This window comes from Daldinia decipiens (genome assembly GCF_022478715.1).
Source record: "Daldinia decipiens strain CBS 113046 unplaced genomic scaffold F4813scaffold_16, whole genome shotgun sequence".
Classification (NCBI taxonomy): domain Eukaryota; kingdom Fungi; phylum Ascomycota; class Sordariomycetes; order Xylariales; family Hypoxylaceae; genus Daldinia; species Daldinia decipiens.
In genome coordinates, this window is record NW_026054559.1 from 155,836 (window position 1) to 169,520 (window position 13,685).

The 13,685-nt window shown below is 46.5% G+C and overlaps 5 protein-coding genes across 5 annotated transcripts; 3 read left to right on the forward strand and 2 right to left on the reverse strand.

The window, feature by feature from the left end:
* The first annotated feature begins 39 nt into the window (after positions 1-39).
* F4813DRAFT_359097 (IMP dehydrogenase) lies at positions 40-2,462 on the forward strand. The gene is made up of 2 exons (XM_049243294.1): positions 40-717; positions 946-2,462. Exons 1-2 carry the CDS (start codon positions 225-227, stop codon positions 2,082-2,084), a joined length of 1,632 nt encoding a protein of 543 aa, XP_049099581.1. The 5' UTR covers positions 40-224; the 3' UTR covers positions 2,085-2,462.
* Positions 2,463-2,750: 288 nt separating this feature from the next.
* On the reverse strand, positions 2,751-4,567 carry F4813DRAFT_389352 (MFS general substrate transporter; the record flags this gene model as incomplete). The annotated part of the gene is made up of 2 exons (XM_049246817.1): positions 2,751-4,147; positions 4,201-4,567. 2 exons carry the CDS (start codon positions 4,565-4,567, stop codon positions 2,751-2,753), a joined length of 1,764 nt encoding a protein of 587 aa, XP_049099582.1.
* Positions 4,568-6,797: 2,230 nt separating this feature from the next.
* Positions 6,798-9,228, forward strand: F4813DRAFT_380748 (Zn-dependent exopeptidase; the record flags this gene model as incomplete). The annotated part of the gene is made up of 2 exons (XM_049245593.1): positions 6,798-7,118; positions 7,177-9,228. 2 exons carry the CDS (start codon positions 6,798-6,800, stop codon positions 9,226-9,228), a joined length of 2,373 nt encoding a protein of 790 aa, XP_049099583.1.
* An 875-nt stretch (positions 9,229-10,103) lies between these two features.
* On the forward strand, positions 10,104-10,736 carry F4813DRAFT_389354 (uncharacterized protein; the record flags this gene model as incomplete). Its single annotated transcript, XM_049246818.1, has 1 exon — positions 10,104-10,736. One exon carries the CDS (start codon positions 10,104-10,106, stop codon positions 10,734-10,736), a length of 633 nt encoding a protein of 210 aa, XP_049099584.1.
* A 1,082-nt stretch (positions 10,737-11,818) lies between these two features.
* Positions 11,819-12,807, reverse strand: F4813DRAFT_389355 (uncharacterized protein; the record flags this gene model as incomplete). The annotated part of the gene is made up of 4 exons (XM_049246819.1): positions 11,819-11,902; positions 11,958-12,031; positions 12,092-12,555; positions 12,620-12,807. 4 exons carry the CDS (start codon positions 12,805-12,807, stop codon positions 11,819-11,821), a joined length of 810 nt encoding a protein of 269 aa, XP_049099585.1.
* Between the last annotated feature and the right edge of the window lie 878 nt (positions 12,808-13,685).

Below are 13,685 nucleotides of genomic sequence, written 5' to 3' on the forward strand. Positions count from 1 at the left end.
TTACGACAAGGTTGCGCATTAACATGAGAGCCCCGCACTGTACCTAAGGTTTGTGCAGGACCCCGCAGGAAGAACACAAAAATTTTTGGGGAGCTGCTCGAGGCTTGCAACTTTTTCTTCTTCCTTTTAATCGGGAAGAAGAACATCGTTCAATTCGTCGGCAGGTCAATTTCATTTCTCGACGTTGTCTTCGACCTCACATCTCTTAAGTCTCTTTAATCAAGATGCCGTCTATTAACGGATCCACTTCTGTCAATGGCAGTTCCAAATTCCTTGATTACTCCTGCGCCGTTGAGACGCTGAAAGAGTACCAATCTCGCGATGGTCTTGGTATTGAGGATCTTGTCGACACCAAACAGCGCGGTGGCTTGACATACAATGATTTCTTGATCTTGCCCGGTTACATTGGTTTCCCTGCTTCAGAAGTCGGACTTGACTCGCCTATTACTAAGAGAATCACACTGAAAACCCCTTTCGTCTCGTCACCTATGGATACTGTTACTGAACATGAGATGGCTATTCATATGGCTCTACAGGGTGGTCTTGGTGTAATCCACCACAACTGCTCACCAGACGCCCAAGCTGACATGATAAAGAAAGTCAAGAGATATGAGAACGGCTTCATTGTCGACCCTGTTGTCATTAGCAAGGAGACCACTGTTGAGGAAACCAAGGCTCTCAAAGAGAAATGGGGATTCGGTGGTTTCCCTGTTACTGGTATGTCTAATCTTTTTATCTGGTTCTTGTCCCGCCTGATCTCGTCCCCCAACAGCCAAGCGCGTGTATCACATCTTATGATTACAAACCTAATATTTTAACTTTCGTTCCACCGTATAGACAGAAATGTCATGGGGAATCAATTATGCTCTTTATGATGATGTAAACTCTAAAAACTTTTGACTTTCCAACCTTGGTAATGGGATCCAAGCTAACTAAAGCCCATAGAATCTGGAAAGCTAGGTTCTAAGCTTCTAGGCATTGTCACGAACCGCGATCTTCAATTCGAGGATGACCTCCGCCAAACGGTCGATAAAGTTATGGTGACCGACTTAGTCACTGCCCAGTTGGGTGTCACCCTTCCTGAGGCGAATAAGATCCTTGCCAAGTCCAGGAAAGGCAAGCTACCTATCGTTGACAAGGATTTCAACCTCGTGTCCATGATCTCCCGTTCCGACTTGACTAAGAATTTGCACTTTCCACTTGCGTCTAAGCTTCCCGACTCGAAGCAGCTCATCTGTGCTGCCGCGATCGGTACCCGTCCAGAAGATAAGACTCGCTTGAAGAAGCTCGTCGACGCGGGACTTGACATTGTTGTCCTAGACAGCAGTCAGGGTAACAGCATGTACCAGATCGACATGGTTAAATGGATTAAACAGGAGTACCCTGACCTCGATGTCATTGGCGGAAACGTAGTGACTAGGGAACAGGCCGCAAACCTGATTGCCGCAGGAGTTGACGGACTAAGAATCGGAATGGGCAGTGGAAGCGCTTGCATTACGCAGGAGGTCATGGCCGTAGGCCGTCCCCAAGCAGCTGCGGTGTATTCCGTTTCCGCTTTCGCGGCGAAATTTGGAGTACCATGCATCGCAGACGGTGGTGTCCAAAATGTGGGCCATATCGTCAAGGGTCTTGCTCTCGGTGCTTCCACCGTCATGATGGGTGGTTTGCTCGCAGGCACAACCGAGTCCCCGGGCACTTCATTCGTCTCGCGTGAAGGTAAGCTGGTTAAGGCATATCGTGGTATGGGTAGTATCGACGCTATGCAGGATAAGAAGGCCGGTGCTGGTAGTAAGAACAGCCAGGCTAGTAACGCAGGTACCGCCCGGTACTTTAGCGAGGGAGACAGCGTCCTTGTTGCCCAAGGTGTCTCTGGCGCTGTGGCGCATCGTGGATCGATCAACAAGTTCGTACCGTATCTAGCAGCGGGCCTGAAACACTCGCTGCAGGATTGCGGTATGCGGAGTTTGAAAGAGATGCACGAAAGCGCAGCCAACGGCACCCTTCGGTTTGAGATTCGCACTGCTAGCGCACAACTAGAGGGCGGCGTGAACATGGAGAGTTACGAAAAGAAACTCTATGCTTGATAAGCTCAGTATAGAAAAGGAAGGGCTAGTGGATGAGTGAAAATTACCTAGTTATGGCTTGATAGCAAACCGGGTGGGTTGGTATGGGACTTACGAAGATTGATAATTACGGAACGTCGGGACGTAATGATTTTCTCAGATAGTCTTCGGTGCGGAAAACAAAAACAAAGTGATACCTCTTGATAGCTTTATATTGCATGATGATGCGCGGTAGCTTCATCTCCTTCATGGGCGTTTTATGGCGTTTTATGGCTAAAAGGGTCGGGTCAGGCCAGGTCAAGCTACGGCGGCTTGATAGGGGGAATTCATGTCAATTTTTATAGGCATCTGGGATACAGCGACATGGATCAAATCGGCTGAATAAAAGCAGTTCAATAATCATTTGATACAAGATGAGCATCACATTTCAAACATGATAATGCTAGTTGCTAAATGCTAGCAATACTACCTAGGTACTTTACTTGGCCCTGGTTAATCCCAAATCCATTTTCGAGTCCGTAACGCCTCCCGATAACAAAGATAGGGATTGTGATGATGTTGTTCCTGCTGCTTCTATACCCTTATTTATTCGATCATGTAGGGTATCTTATTTTAAATACCGTCTAACTAACTCAACCTTATTTTTGGGTCTACTAACAACCAACGTCGAGACCGTTATATACCAAACTAAGCAATAGTGACGTTCCCTCGAGTAACCTGAGATGGGCCATCTCCGGTTTCCAGCGTCCCGTAGCCACTACTAGCCTCTGAAGTATTGATGCTACCTATTAAAGGAGCATCCTCCGTTAGCTGCGGCTGTTCTGACACGACAATAGTGCTAGCCTGACTAGTTCTAAACTCGTCATCATCGACGGCGAGCTCGCTATCAACCTCTGTATCATCCTCATCCTCGCTGTCAGATGAAGAACCAACATCACCCGGCCCCTCGCCTTCGATGATCGTCCATGCGGGTATGGCACCTAGGATCGCTATAACAGCTATGAGCCACCATGGCAGACCAATCATGCCCCGTTTTACGCCATATGTGAAGATTGCACCCGTCATGGCAGGACCAGTAGCCCGGCCAAGAGCACTAAACGTAGTCGCAAACCCGTTTAACGTTCCTAGGACACTTAAACTCTTGGCGCTATTAGTAAGTAGAAGGGTAGTGCATGGGAACCCGACAATGACAGCGAATGTTTTCAGAGTTAGGAGGATGCATAGTGCGGCATAGCGCATTATAGTACCCTCTACGAGTACTGTAAACGGTGTGAGAATGTAGACAACTGGGAAGACAAGAACGGATGCCTTGTAGCAATTCAATATGCCGAAGTGGGTGCATAGCGGTGGGAAGACCAGAAACTGGACCAAACCAGATATGATGCCTTCACCCGCGAAGATAGTACCAATATGCGTGTGAGTCAACCCAAACCCGCCACTGAAGACGAAAGGAAGCGACGTATTCTCAGGTGTATGTTCTTGCGGCGGATAATTTAAGAATACGGGCAAAGCCTGGTCGAACGAGACCGAGTGTAGAGCTAAGATTGTATACGCAACAAGATTAATAACGCTCTGACGGGTGAACACCGAAAGAAGAGGCAAAGGTTTATGCTTTTCGATCCTCGATTCGATAACAGTAACATTAGCCGTCTTCAAGGGCGCGTTCGAATCCAGTAGCGGTGCTGATATTTCATCATCCTGTACGGAATGTCGCTGGTGACGCTGAGCCTGTCGGCGCGGGTGACTCCTGAATGCATTCACGATACGCTCGCCAAGGACTAGACCCCAATCCTGAGAGTTGCGTTTGCTATGAAGGGTTTCTTTGAGGAAGAGAAACCCAGTCGTAAGAGATATGAGAAAGAAGACGGAACCTATCAAGTTCGGGAAAGCGAATGGGTAATTTTTGAAGAAAGCGATGTTGCCAAAAATTTCAGGCCATTGGTCGGCAGGTTTCGCAAATAGGCCGCCGAAAGCTGGTCCGAATACTGACCCGACGCTCCAGACCAACGGCATGATCGAGAATGCCTTTGGCCGAAGTTCCCTCTCTGTAACCATCTCTGCAACCATTGTTCGAATAATCCCAACTACAACAATTAGTATGGTGAGGTTATGATGTTGCCCAACGACAAACACGTACCGTTTCCATTACCAGCCCCCATCATAATACGAACAGTGATCGCCATTGGTAAACTCGTTGACATGCCCCAAACTATGAAACCGACCATCGTAAAAAGGAGTCCAGCCAGAATGACAGGTTTCCTCCCTACCTGGTCTGAGGCTCTCCCCCAAGCCACTGCCGTTAAGCTCTGCGCAAGGGAAAATACCGAGCTAGTAATACCGGCCCATTTCGCGATTTCTTTTCTTTCGACACCGAAACTGGATATCATCTCAGGGAGGTACGGGAAGACGGACGTGTAAGCGATCGGTTCGGCGAACCGTGCAATAGCTGGAAAGAGAATTAGCTCGGATTTTCGAAAGAAGGTATAATGATCTAGGTTAGCCATGTGCAATATCATGATCCAACTATGAGCGCCTCGTCGCCTATTCCCATTTCCACTAAAATGTAGCTAGTCCAGAAGTTAATGGGATACGAATTGGTACCATACTTCAACATATCACGAGAAAACATAGCAACATGTGTAGGCCAAACAGTCCCTAGCACAGAGACAAACCAGCGATATATTTTAAGCAAGATAATACATCTGTATAATATAACATCCCGGATAAGACCCGTTTGGCAATTAGGTTCCTCTGACAGATATTTATCGCATAGCAGGCTTGTTCAAGGAAAAAAAACACGACGAAAAATAGGTAGGCAAGAGAAAGATCCAAGCTCACCCAATATGGCCAGTTGCTGGGCTGGCAATTTCGGGACATGATTCTTATTAGTCATTTTCGTCCGTTCCGTATTAGAAAACATAATAACAAAGCGATTTTAAAGACGAAGACTTGAAGTCTAAGGAAACTCGGATGGCCGGTTCTCTTATGTCGGGATAAGGGGGGCGAGGATCCGGTCCAAGAAGAAAGAAAGAAAAACTAAAGCGTTAAGACTCCCACACAGTAGCCGCCACGTCCATGTATTGTCTTAAAACTGGAGAGCAAAGAACGGACAACAGTTACACATAACCGGCCAACCAATATGGAAAAGATAAATCATGTATGATTTGTGAAGTAGCGGGGAACAATACCTTTATTAACATAAAAGAGGTGTTGAGGAAAATGTTACCCGACGACACCCACATCTCGTACCGAATATGTCTAGGCCATGGATACATCGGCGCTTGTTACCCTGCACATGTATGTTATGTGTATATTCCCTGTATGCAAGTTCTGTTATCCAGAAGGGCTAAGCCGAAGGCAGTAGCACGCCGTCGCGACGGCTCGTACGCCGTGAATGCCATTTTGATTCGACGCTTACCGCATGTTGCCTCCCGAGTCCTGAATTGAAACCCGGTAGCAGTGGATCTGCCTCTATTCCCCGAGGGGTTAAGAGGCGTAAGGCGTGCTGCATGTACGTAAAAAAGTTTTCAAAAGCTTCTTTTCTTCTTCCCTTCGATCGTGACGAAACAAAGGTCTTCGAAGGAAGACCCGCCTTCAACTATCCGGGGACATCAAGCCTACTAATCGGAAATAGACTCGCTCGCCATCCGCTGCATGTTCCACTAGATTTTGTAGAGAACACCCAAGATCGATGTATCAAGGGAACGCAGAGTACTGCCTCGAAATGTCCGGTGTCGGATGTCGTAGAATGTGATCCGGTAACAATTTTACGGGTTTAGTGAATTTGAACTTTTGAAGGAAGCCAAAATTGAAAGGTCACACGCCAACGTCCAGCCTCCCTGATCATGCGAGGAAAGGGATCTCCACTGCAACAAGGGTACTGTTGCCTCTGAGGCTTGAACGCGCTCCATCTTTCTTAGGAAGACAGTAGACTCATTAGCCGAAATGTAACCCCTCCTATGGTCTCCCACCCCGCAGGTAATCCATTAAGTTAACCCACTATGTTGGTTAAGTCTGAGCTCCTTCAAGATGCGTATGGAATGCGGCTGTTCTAGGCTTGTAGATCCTTAATACACATGGTAATATAAGATGATAACTTTACTTGGGCTCCGTTGGTTGATATATTGGCCAAGAACGATATGCAAGGACGATATATGAAATCATACTGACCAGACAACTACAAAATACTTGGTAGAACGCACCCGTTTGCACCCCCAAGCCTGCAAATTGCCGCAGCCACATTCGGGCTTACCCATAATAATGCATTGTTTTCGATTTTATGGGCATTCTTTATATTATCTAACCATTCCTGAATGAAAATGAACATTATTATTGATAGAGTTGTCGGGTCTGTTCCCGCACCAAGAGATTATGTATACACTAACAAACTTCCATTATTAAGCTAACCTAGGTACTTCGTAGACTTAAGTACAAAACAGAACAGCCAATCATTATTAGACAACTGATAGCTATTACGGGACTGGGCTTAATGAGGTATGTACAACTCCGAGGTCTTAGTGGGCTTCATATCTCTTCGGCCCCACACAGATAAGGCTGGAGCATAGCCGAACCCGATTGCAACATTTCCGGGGTTCATTACGTTCATTACGTCGGAGTGGCGACACAACCTAACATTCCTCATTCGCAGCTTTATTGTCACCGCTCTCAACTCAACGCCATCTCAAATCCATCATGCGCTTGGCCCAGTCTGATCTCGGCCGTCACGATGACAAGATGGCCAATGAGTATACACCATTAATCACCACTGTAACTGTCGGCCCGCCACGACAAAGATACCCTCATCAAATCATTCGCCGGTTCTGCACTATCGCTCTAGGCTCATCTCTTATTACTCTCTTCATCACTTTTATCATCACCGTTGTCTTCGCGCCTCAGCATGACACTCATCACGGGTGGCCCGGCCATCATAAGAACCGCGTCACCTACGAAGAGTTACAAACTATACTCTTAGAAACTCCAAATTCATCTAAGGCTGCTGAGTGGAGCAAGTATTACACATCCGGCCCACATCTAGCTGGCAAGAACTTATCTCAGGTAAGACTCCCTCGATTTAGATGTAAGATTGAAATTCTTAGTTTTGATTATATTGTAGGCGGAATGGACACGCGACCGATGGGACGAATGGGGGATCAAGTCTGAGGTCGTAGCGTATGAGACGTACATAAATTACCCGGTTGACCATCGACTCGCCCTCCTAGAGAAGGCCAAGTCAAATGACGCTGATCCTGAAGCTTGGAAAGTGGCCTTCGAAGCCACTTTAGAAGAAGACGTACTCGAAGAAGACCCAACATCGCAGCTAGAGGAGAGTATCCCCACATTTCATGGCTACTCCGCAAGTGGGAACGTTACCGGCTCATATGTTTACGTGAACTACGGTACATACTGGGACTTTGAGGACCTCGTCAAAGCCAACGTCAGCCTCGAGGGTAAAATTGCCGTTGCTCGTTATGGAGGTATCTTCCGAGGATTGAAAGTCAAGCGGGCTCAGGAGCTCGGTATGATAGGTGTTGTTATCTTCACTGATCCGGGTGACGATGGAGAGACCACCGAAGCAAATGGCTACGACACATACCCGAACGGTCCTGCGCGGAATCCTAGCAGTGTTCAACGTGGTAGTGTCCAATTCCTCAGTGTCGCACCGGGAGATCCGACAACTCCCGGCTACCCTTCCAAGCCAGGCGTGCCCCGAGCGCCTGTTGACGGAGCTATACCAAGCATTCCATCCTTGCCGATATCTTACTTGGAAGCCCTGCCGATCCTAACAGCTCTGAACGGAATCGGCCCTCGAGCCACAGATTTCGGCCAATATTGGACTAGGAATACTGGTCTCGGTTACAAAGGAGTCGAGTATAATATTGGGCCCTCGCCAGAGAACCTTGTGCTCAATCTATACAACGAACAGGAATATACCATCACTCCCATGTGGGATGTAATCGGCATCATCAATGGTACAATTCCCGACGAGGTCATTGTGGTGGGCAACCATCGTGACGCATGGGTAGCTGGTGGCGCTGGTGATCCCAACAGTGGGTCTGCTGTTCTGAATGAGGCTATTCGCAGTTTTGGTAAGGCTTTAGAAAATGGTTGGAAGCCCCTGCGAACCATTGTCTTCGCCAGTTGGGACGGAGAAGAATATGGTTTAGTCGGTAGCACTGAGTGGGTAGAGGAGTATCTACCGTGGCTAACAGCCGCCAACGTCGCCTACATCAACGTCGACGTTGGTGTTCGTGGGCCGGTTTTCTCCGCCTCGGCCGCTCCTCTACTACACAAGCTAATCTATGATGTGACCGCTTCGGTACAGTCGCCTAATCAGACCATCAAGGGCCAGACCGTGCGTGATATTTGGGATGGGTATATAAGCACAATGGGAAGCGGTAGCGATTTTACAGCCTTCCAGGACTTTGCCGGAATACCTAGCCTTGACATCGGTTTCAATTCGGAGGTCGGCAATTCTCCAATTTACCATTACCATAGCAACTACGATAGCTTCCATTGGATGTCTGAGTTTGGCGACCCTGGTTTTGTTTATCATAAAACGATGGCGCAGGTCCTCGGCCTCATCACCGCAAAGATAGCCGATTTGCCGCTCCTCTCTCTTAACGCGACGGATTATGCTAATGCGCTGGAAGAGTATATCAAAAAGGTTGAGACGAAGCTAACGACTTCTCAAGCGAACCCATCCACTGAAAAGGAGATATTCGAGTTCAGAGCCCGTGCTGCCGGCACTGGAGTCAAAGGCGACCCAGACGCCCTGAAAAACACACTAGGTAGCTTATACCAATCCGTAGATGCATTTAAGCAATCTGCCATTGAGCTTGATGCCAAGTCGGAAAGATTGGCCAAGGAAGCGAATGAACAAGTTCCCTGGTGGAAATGGTTTAGCAAACTCAAGCTGCTCCACGAGATTCGCTTCACAAACACCAAGTACAAGAAAATCGAGCGCGCCTTCCTATACCAACTTGGTCTGGATAGCCGGCCCTGGTTCAAACACGTTGTTTTCGCACCCGGCGTTTGGACTGGCTATGCTGGGGCTGTATTCCCTGGGCTCGACGAGAGCATCGATAAGGAAGACTACGTGAACGCCACGAAGTGGGTCTACATTATCGATGACTGCATCAAGGCTGCTACCAAGACGATTGAATAATTACGTAGTATACGGAAGTTTGGATTGTGCATGAGTTCAGATTAGGGCGGTTCTATATATAAGCAGAACGAGGCTATCATATTAGATAAGTCAATAGACTGATAGCGTTAACGAATCAAGATTGTATTCCCAGGTAGCTTGTTAGAACTGAATAATCCTAAGGAAAACTGCTTATAGTGGCTTGTTGGCCCATCTATGCCTCGGCATCTATGAGCATAATAATCTCCTTTGCATCATGGGGGAGTATATGATTTACATGCAGGTACAATGAGCAGTGCATATAGGATTTATGGGCACATGTAATTATATGTAATGCTGGGTATAGTTAGGTGGCTTTGGCATTTGAAATCTTTGGCAAATTGAGGGATTGATCTCTACGAAAGGTTATTCTATGCCAATGCCCCCAAGCCTAGCCCCAGGCAGCTATATACTGACGTGACTACCTTCAATGTTGTGTAGAATGGAAATCCGAAAGTGGTCATATACATGGTACATGCAGATATGTGTCTTCCGTACAATACCACACATGGAAAGTTGGCTAAGGCAAAGTATACATACGCGACGGATAGTCCTGTCGTTATGGAAATGGCTTTATCAACCTACCTGCCTTGAGGCGAGAATGATGAAACAACCTCAATTATACTAGTAGAACCTTCCGTGTATATATGTCATGACTCAAGGAGCGTTGCAACTTCCTCAGTTTAACTGATCACCCGCCCTAAAATTCACCTCTTATTCTCTCACCTCTTCGCCTTTCCTTTCTAATCCCACAACTAACCAGACAACGCCACAAAACAATCCTATATGTATCAACACCCTTCGCCCACATCGATTAACCTCATTGATACCCTATTCTGATGTGATCCCGATCTACAATGCCTCCCGAAATACCCAGCAGCATGAAATGCCTTATTAACATGAACATCTCTGTTTCTGAAGCCAGAGTCCAGAACGCCTCCGTCTCATTCAATCTCTCAATCCCATCTCAAGATACCTCCACTACATCATCTACCGATCTTGTCGGCGGCATTTGTGGCCGGCCAGCACAACTCGAAGCGCCAGCCAGTGGAACAAGCGATATGGTGATGTCATCCGGACATGTCGTACAGCGAAAACGAGCACGATTATCAAGCCCTGAGCTAGGAAGTGATGCCGAAATCGACGCCCAGTGGCATGAGCATATCTACGATGCCATGATTTTATTGGAGCTTGTTAAGCCGGACTCGGAGAAACATGATGTTATTTTCAATACTTTCCTCGAGGTTATCTCTAGGGTCGGTATAGCCGATATTAAGCGTATAAAAAGCTTTATCCTAGAGGACTGTGAATGGTATCAGCCCGGTACATGGATATGTTTGAAGGACACATTCTTGAGACTTTCACGTGCATGTCTATTGGACAATGAAGAGTGCAACTGCATAAGTTCATTAATCTACAAGCGTCCCTGTCTCTATCTCAAGAAGGTAGATGGTGGTTTAGCGGTGGTTCGTGTAGGGCCCCAGAAATAACGGGATATCAAAAAAGTACTGGTTGCGGGGTCTAGATAATGGATTAAAGACATCCTGACTTGCTATTTGCTGACGAGGAAGGGGTGAAAAATGATGTCAAGGATGGTTGGGAGTAACAAATAGAGCGAAGGTGATTTTCGCCTTCTATCAATTAACCTTCTGCTGATAATATTAAATATGTGTTCCTAGTTTTCAAACCAGCTTTCGAATTCCTAAGGGCCCGTGGTGGAGATGGCTAGATTGTTGACGGGGGTGCAATATATACGACGAACGTATGCGAGACCATTGAGGCATATCTCATAAATGTCTTGTTACATCCTGAGTGCCGTAGGGGCTAGCTAATACTACCTAGGTGGTTCAGAACTGTATTACGCGGAAGTTTCTTGATAATCCCGAACTCGCTACCAAATACCTTGATCCAAAGGCAACTACGCCGGTAGAGTATTTAAAGACATAGCTATGAGTTGAAAATTCCCATAGAGCCGTATTGATATATTAAGATTATCTCGGTATCAACTCTGAAATTATATTGGTCAGGCTCACGGGTAGCTCCAAGGCTAAGGTCAGCCGCCAAAGTAAAGTATTGCCGCTTTAGGGAAGCGGGGAGTAATTTTGGCCAATCAGGTTCACGATATGAATAGCCTCGCTACATGTCGACGAACCACGGAGAGGGCATGGGATTCACGAAGGCGTAGCTATGTACCGTAGTTATACTATTAAATCTGTACTTAAACCCCCGGGCAGTGTCTATCATGAGTCAAGGCTTAGGAAGGCAGAACGATGATCAAATTAATAGGAAAAATTCGCATAAGGCTTTTTATATCTGTAGGTAATGCATCAAATGAAAAAGTCCGTCTTGCGAAACCATGTGCCAGTCATTATGGAAGCTGACACCATGGAAGTGGGGCGATGTGAAATTGCCATACCATCTCTCTACCTAGGTACTTCTACCAATGACCAATTAGGTAATCACGATCCCACTGGTATTCATAGTTGTCATTTATTCGGATAGTCATATATTCAATAGGATGGCGAGCAGTGAAAAAAGAACAGACTGGATCGATGGATATGTCCCAGCTCTCCTAGTCATCGGGATCATAGTACCAGTCTTTGGCGATTTCGAGCTTGCGTAAGTGCATAAAGTTCCTGAGTTCCCACATGACATCCTATGAATAACTTGTTAATCTAGAATATGAGATATAAGAACCGGCACGGACATACGGTTTCATTCCAGGTGATATCAGGCATCTTTTCAATAACAAAATTCTCGAGTAATGGATATGTACTGTGAATATCTGGAGGTAATATTAGCTACCGCCCTAGAAATTTACAACGATTATATCAGGATAACCTACTGCGCAAGGTCTCCACTCCACCGATGTCGGGCTGTTGTATATATATCCCTAGGCTTTTCAGCGGCGGGAGATTTACTAAGTTACTAGGGCTAGGATCTTGCTTAAGGCAATTGCTTCCGACCTCTAGATGCTGCAGTTCAGGGAACATGCGCGCAAAATGTATCACTCTGAAAGAAGTGAACCCTTTCAGTCGGATTGTAAGTGAATTATAAGACACTGGATCATCAAGCCAATACTCAAGCTCTTCGTGTATGGTATTTTCATAGAGAGCAGTTAAATCGTAGACTGGCCCGGTACTTCCAATAGTAATTTTAAGCTCATTTAATCTCTGCATTTCGCCGATAAGAGATATCATGGCGCTAATTAAACCGGGGATTCCGAAACGATATATCTCAGCTCCGTCGGGGGAGTGCGTGCTTTGGCTCGAGGAGACGGTAATGGCGATATGTATAGAACTGTTTAGTCTGCACTCAGAAGTTGCATATTAAAGTACCTAGGTACCTAGGTAGGGATGGAGATAATACTCACGTAGTATGGGTACGAACAATCTCGGTTTCCGTATGATCTTCGAGGATCGCCAGGTCCATCACCAGGGAAGATGGCGTGCTAGTTACCTTCACGTTCTGGAGTCGGAAGTCCCAACCCGCATTGCGGAGCTCGTGGCAAGTTTGGGCAAGAGCTTGTCTAGAAGTGGGGTCACAGGCCTCGAATATCATACGGCGCAAGCAGGCAACTCACCTCTAAGATCTCGTGTATAATGCTAAACCTCTAGGTTAGGGCTATAGGTAGAGATAGAATTCCCTAGGAGAGTTTGTCAAAGGTGTGTACTAGTGTACTATTGAGATGATATTGAGTTTGGAAGGATGTGAGAATGCTGAAAGAATGAATATCTAAAGTGATGGTGTTAAAATGGAAACTGCAATCGTGATGGGGTCTTGCCTACATAGCTTATCATAGTAGCTAAGACGAATTATGACATACCAAGATCTAGAGATGACAATTTAAAACCTTCTACATGCTACTTAGGTTAGGTAAGTAAACATACCATGTATTGATGATCTATCTCACTGTCTTCATATATTTAGAGTAGAGGTTTAGGGTACAGGTAGATGGTGCTGCAAGATATATGAAGAGAGCTAGACATCCGCCACCAGGCTGTACGAATAGGACAACAAAAATCTGCATATACAGCTACAATATGGCTTTCTAGACCTCTACTAACCTTGAGCATCGCTTGCGGGGAGAGACGAACGAGGATATCTGTCCATTGCTCGAGGGGAACTAAGGAAGGTTTGCTGGCTGGAGAGTCCAAGTATCAGGCGTCAAGTTAATGGAGTCGTGCTCTGCCTGCCTTCTGGCCTTTACAAACAAGAACGTGCCTATGTGGTATATCAATATGTGCCTGTATCACAATCAAGGATTGGTCTGCTGTCGTCGTGAAAATCACATGATCGTTACTTGTTCACGTGCCTCGTTATGAATCCTGGTGCCACATGATGTTCCTACCTGCACGTGCGCCGATTAGCACAGTACCCGCTTCCGTTGACATAATTATCGGCCCCATCTATGGAGCTCGGGTCCGGGGGGAGGGGGG

Bases quoted from the DNA above. Each gene is read 5' to 3' on its own strand.
- F4813DRAFT_359097 (XM_049243294.1), top strand. From the start codon at position 225: ATGCCGTCTATTAACGGATCCACTTCTGTCAATGGCAGTTCCAAATTC. The intron at 718-945 runs GTATGTCTAATC...TAAAGCCCATAG, and splicing joins CGGTGGTTTCCCTGTTACTG to AATCTGGAAAGCTAGGTTCT.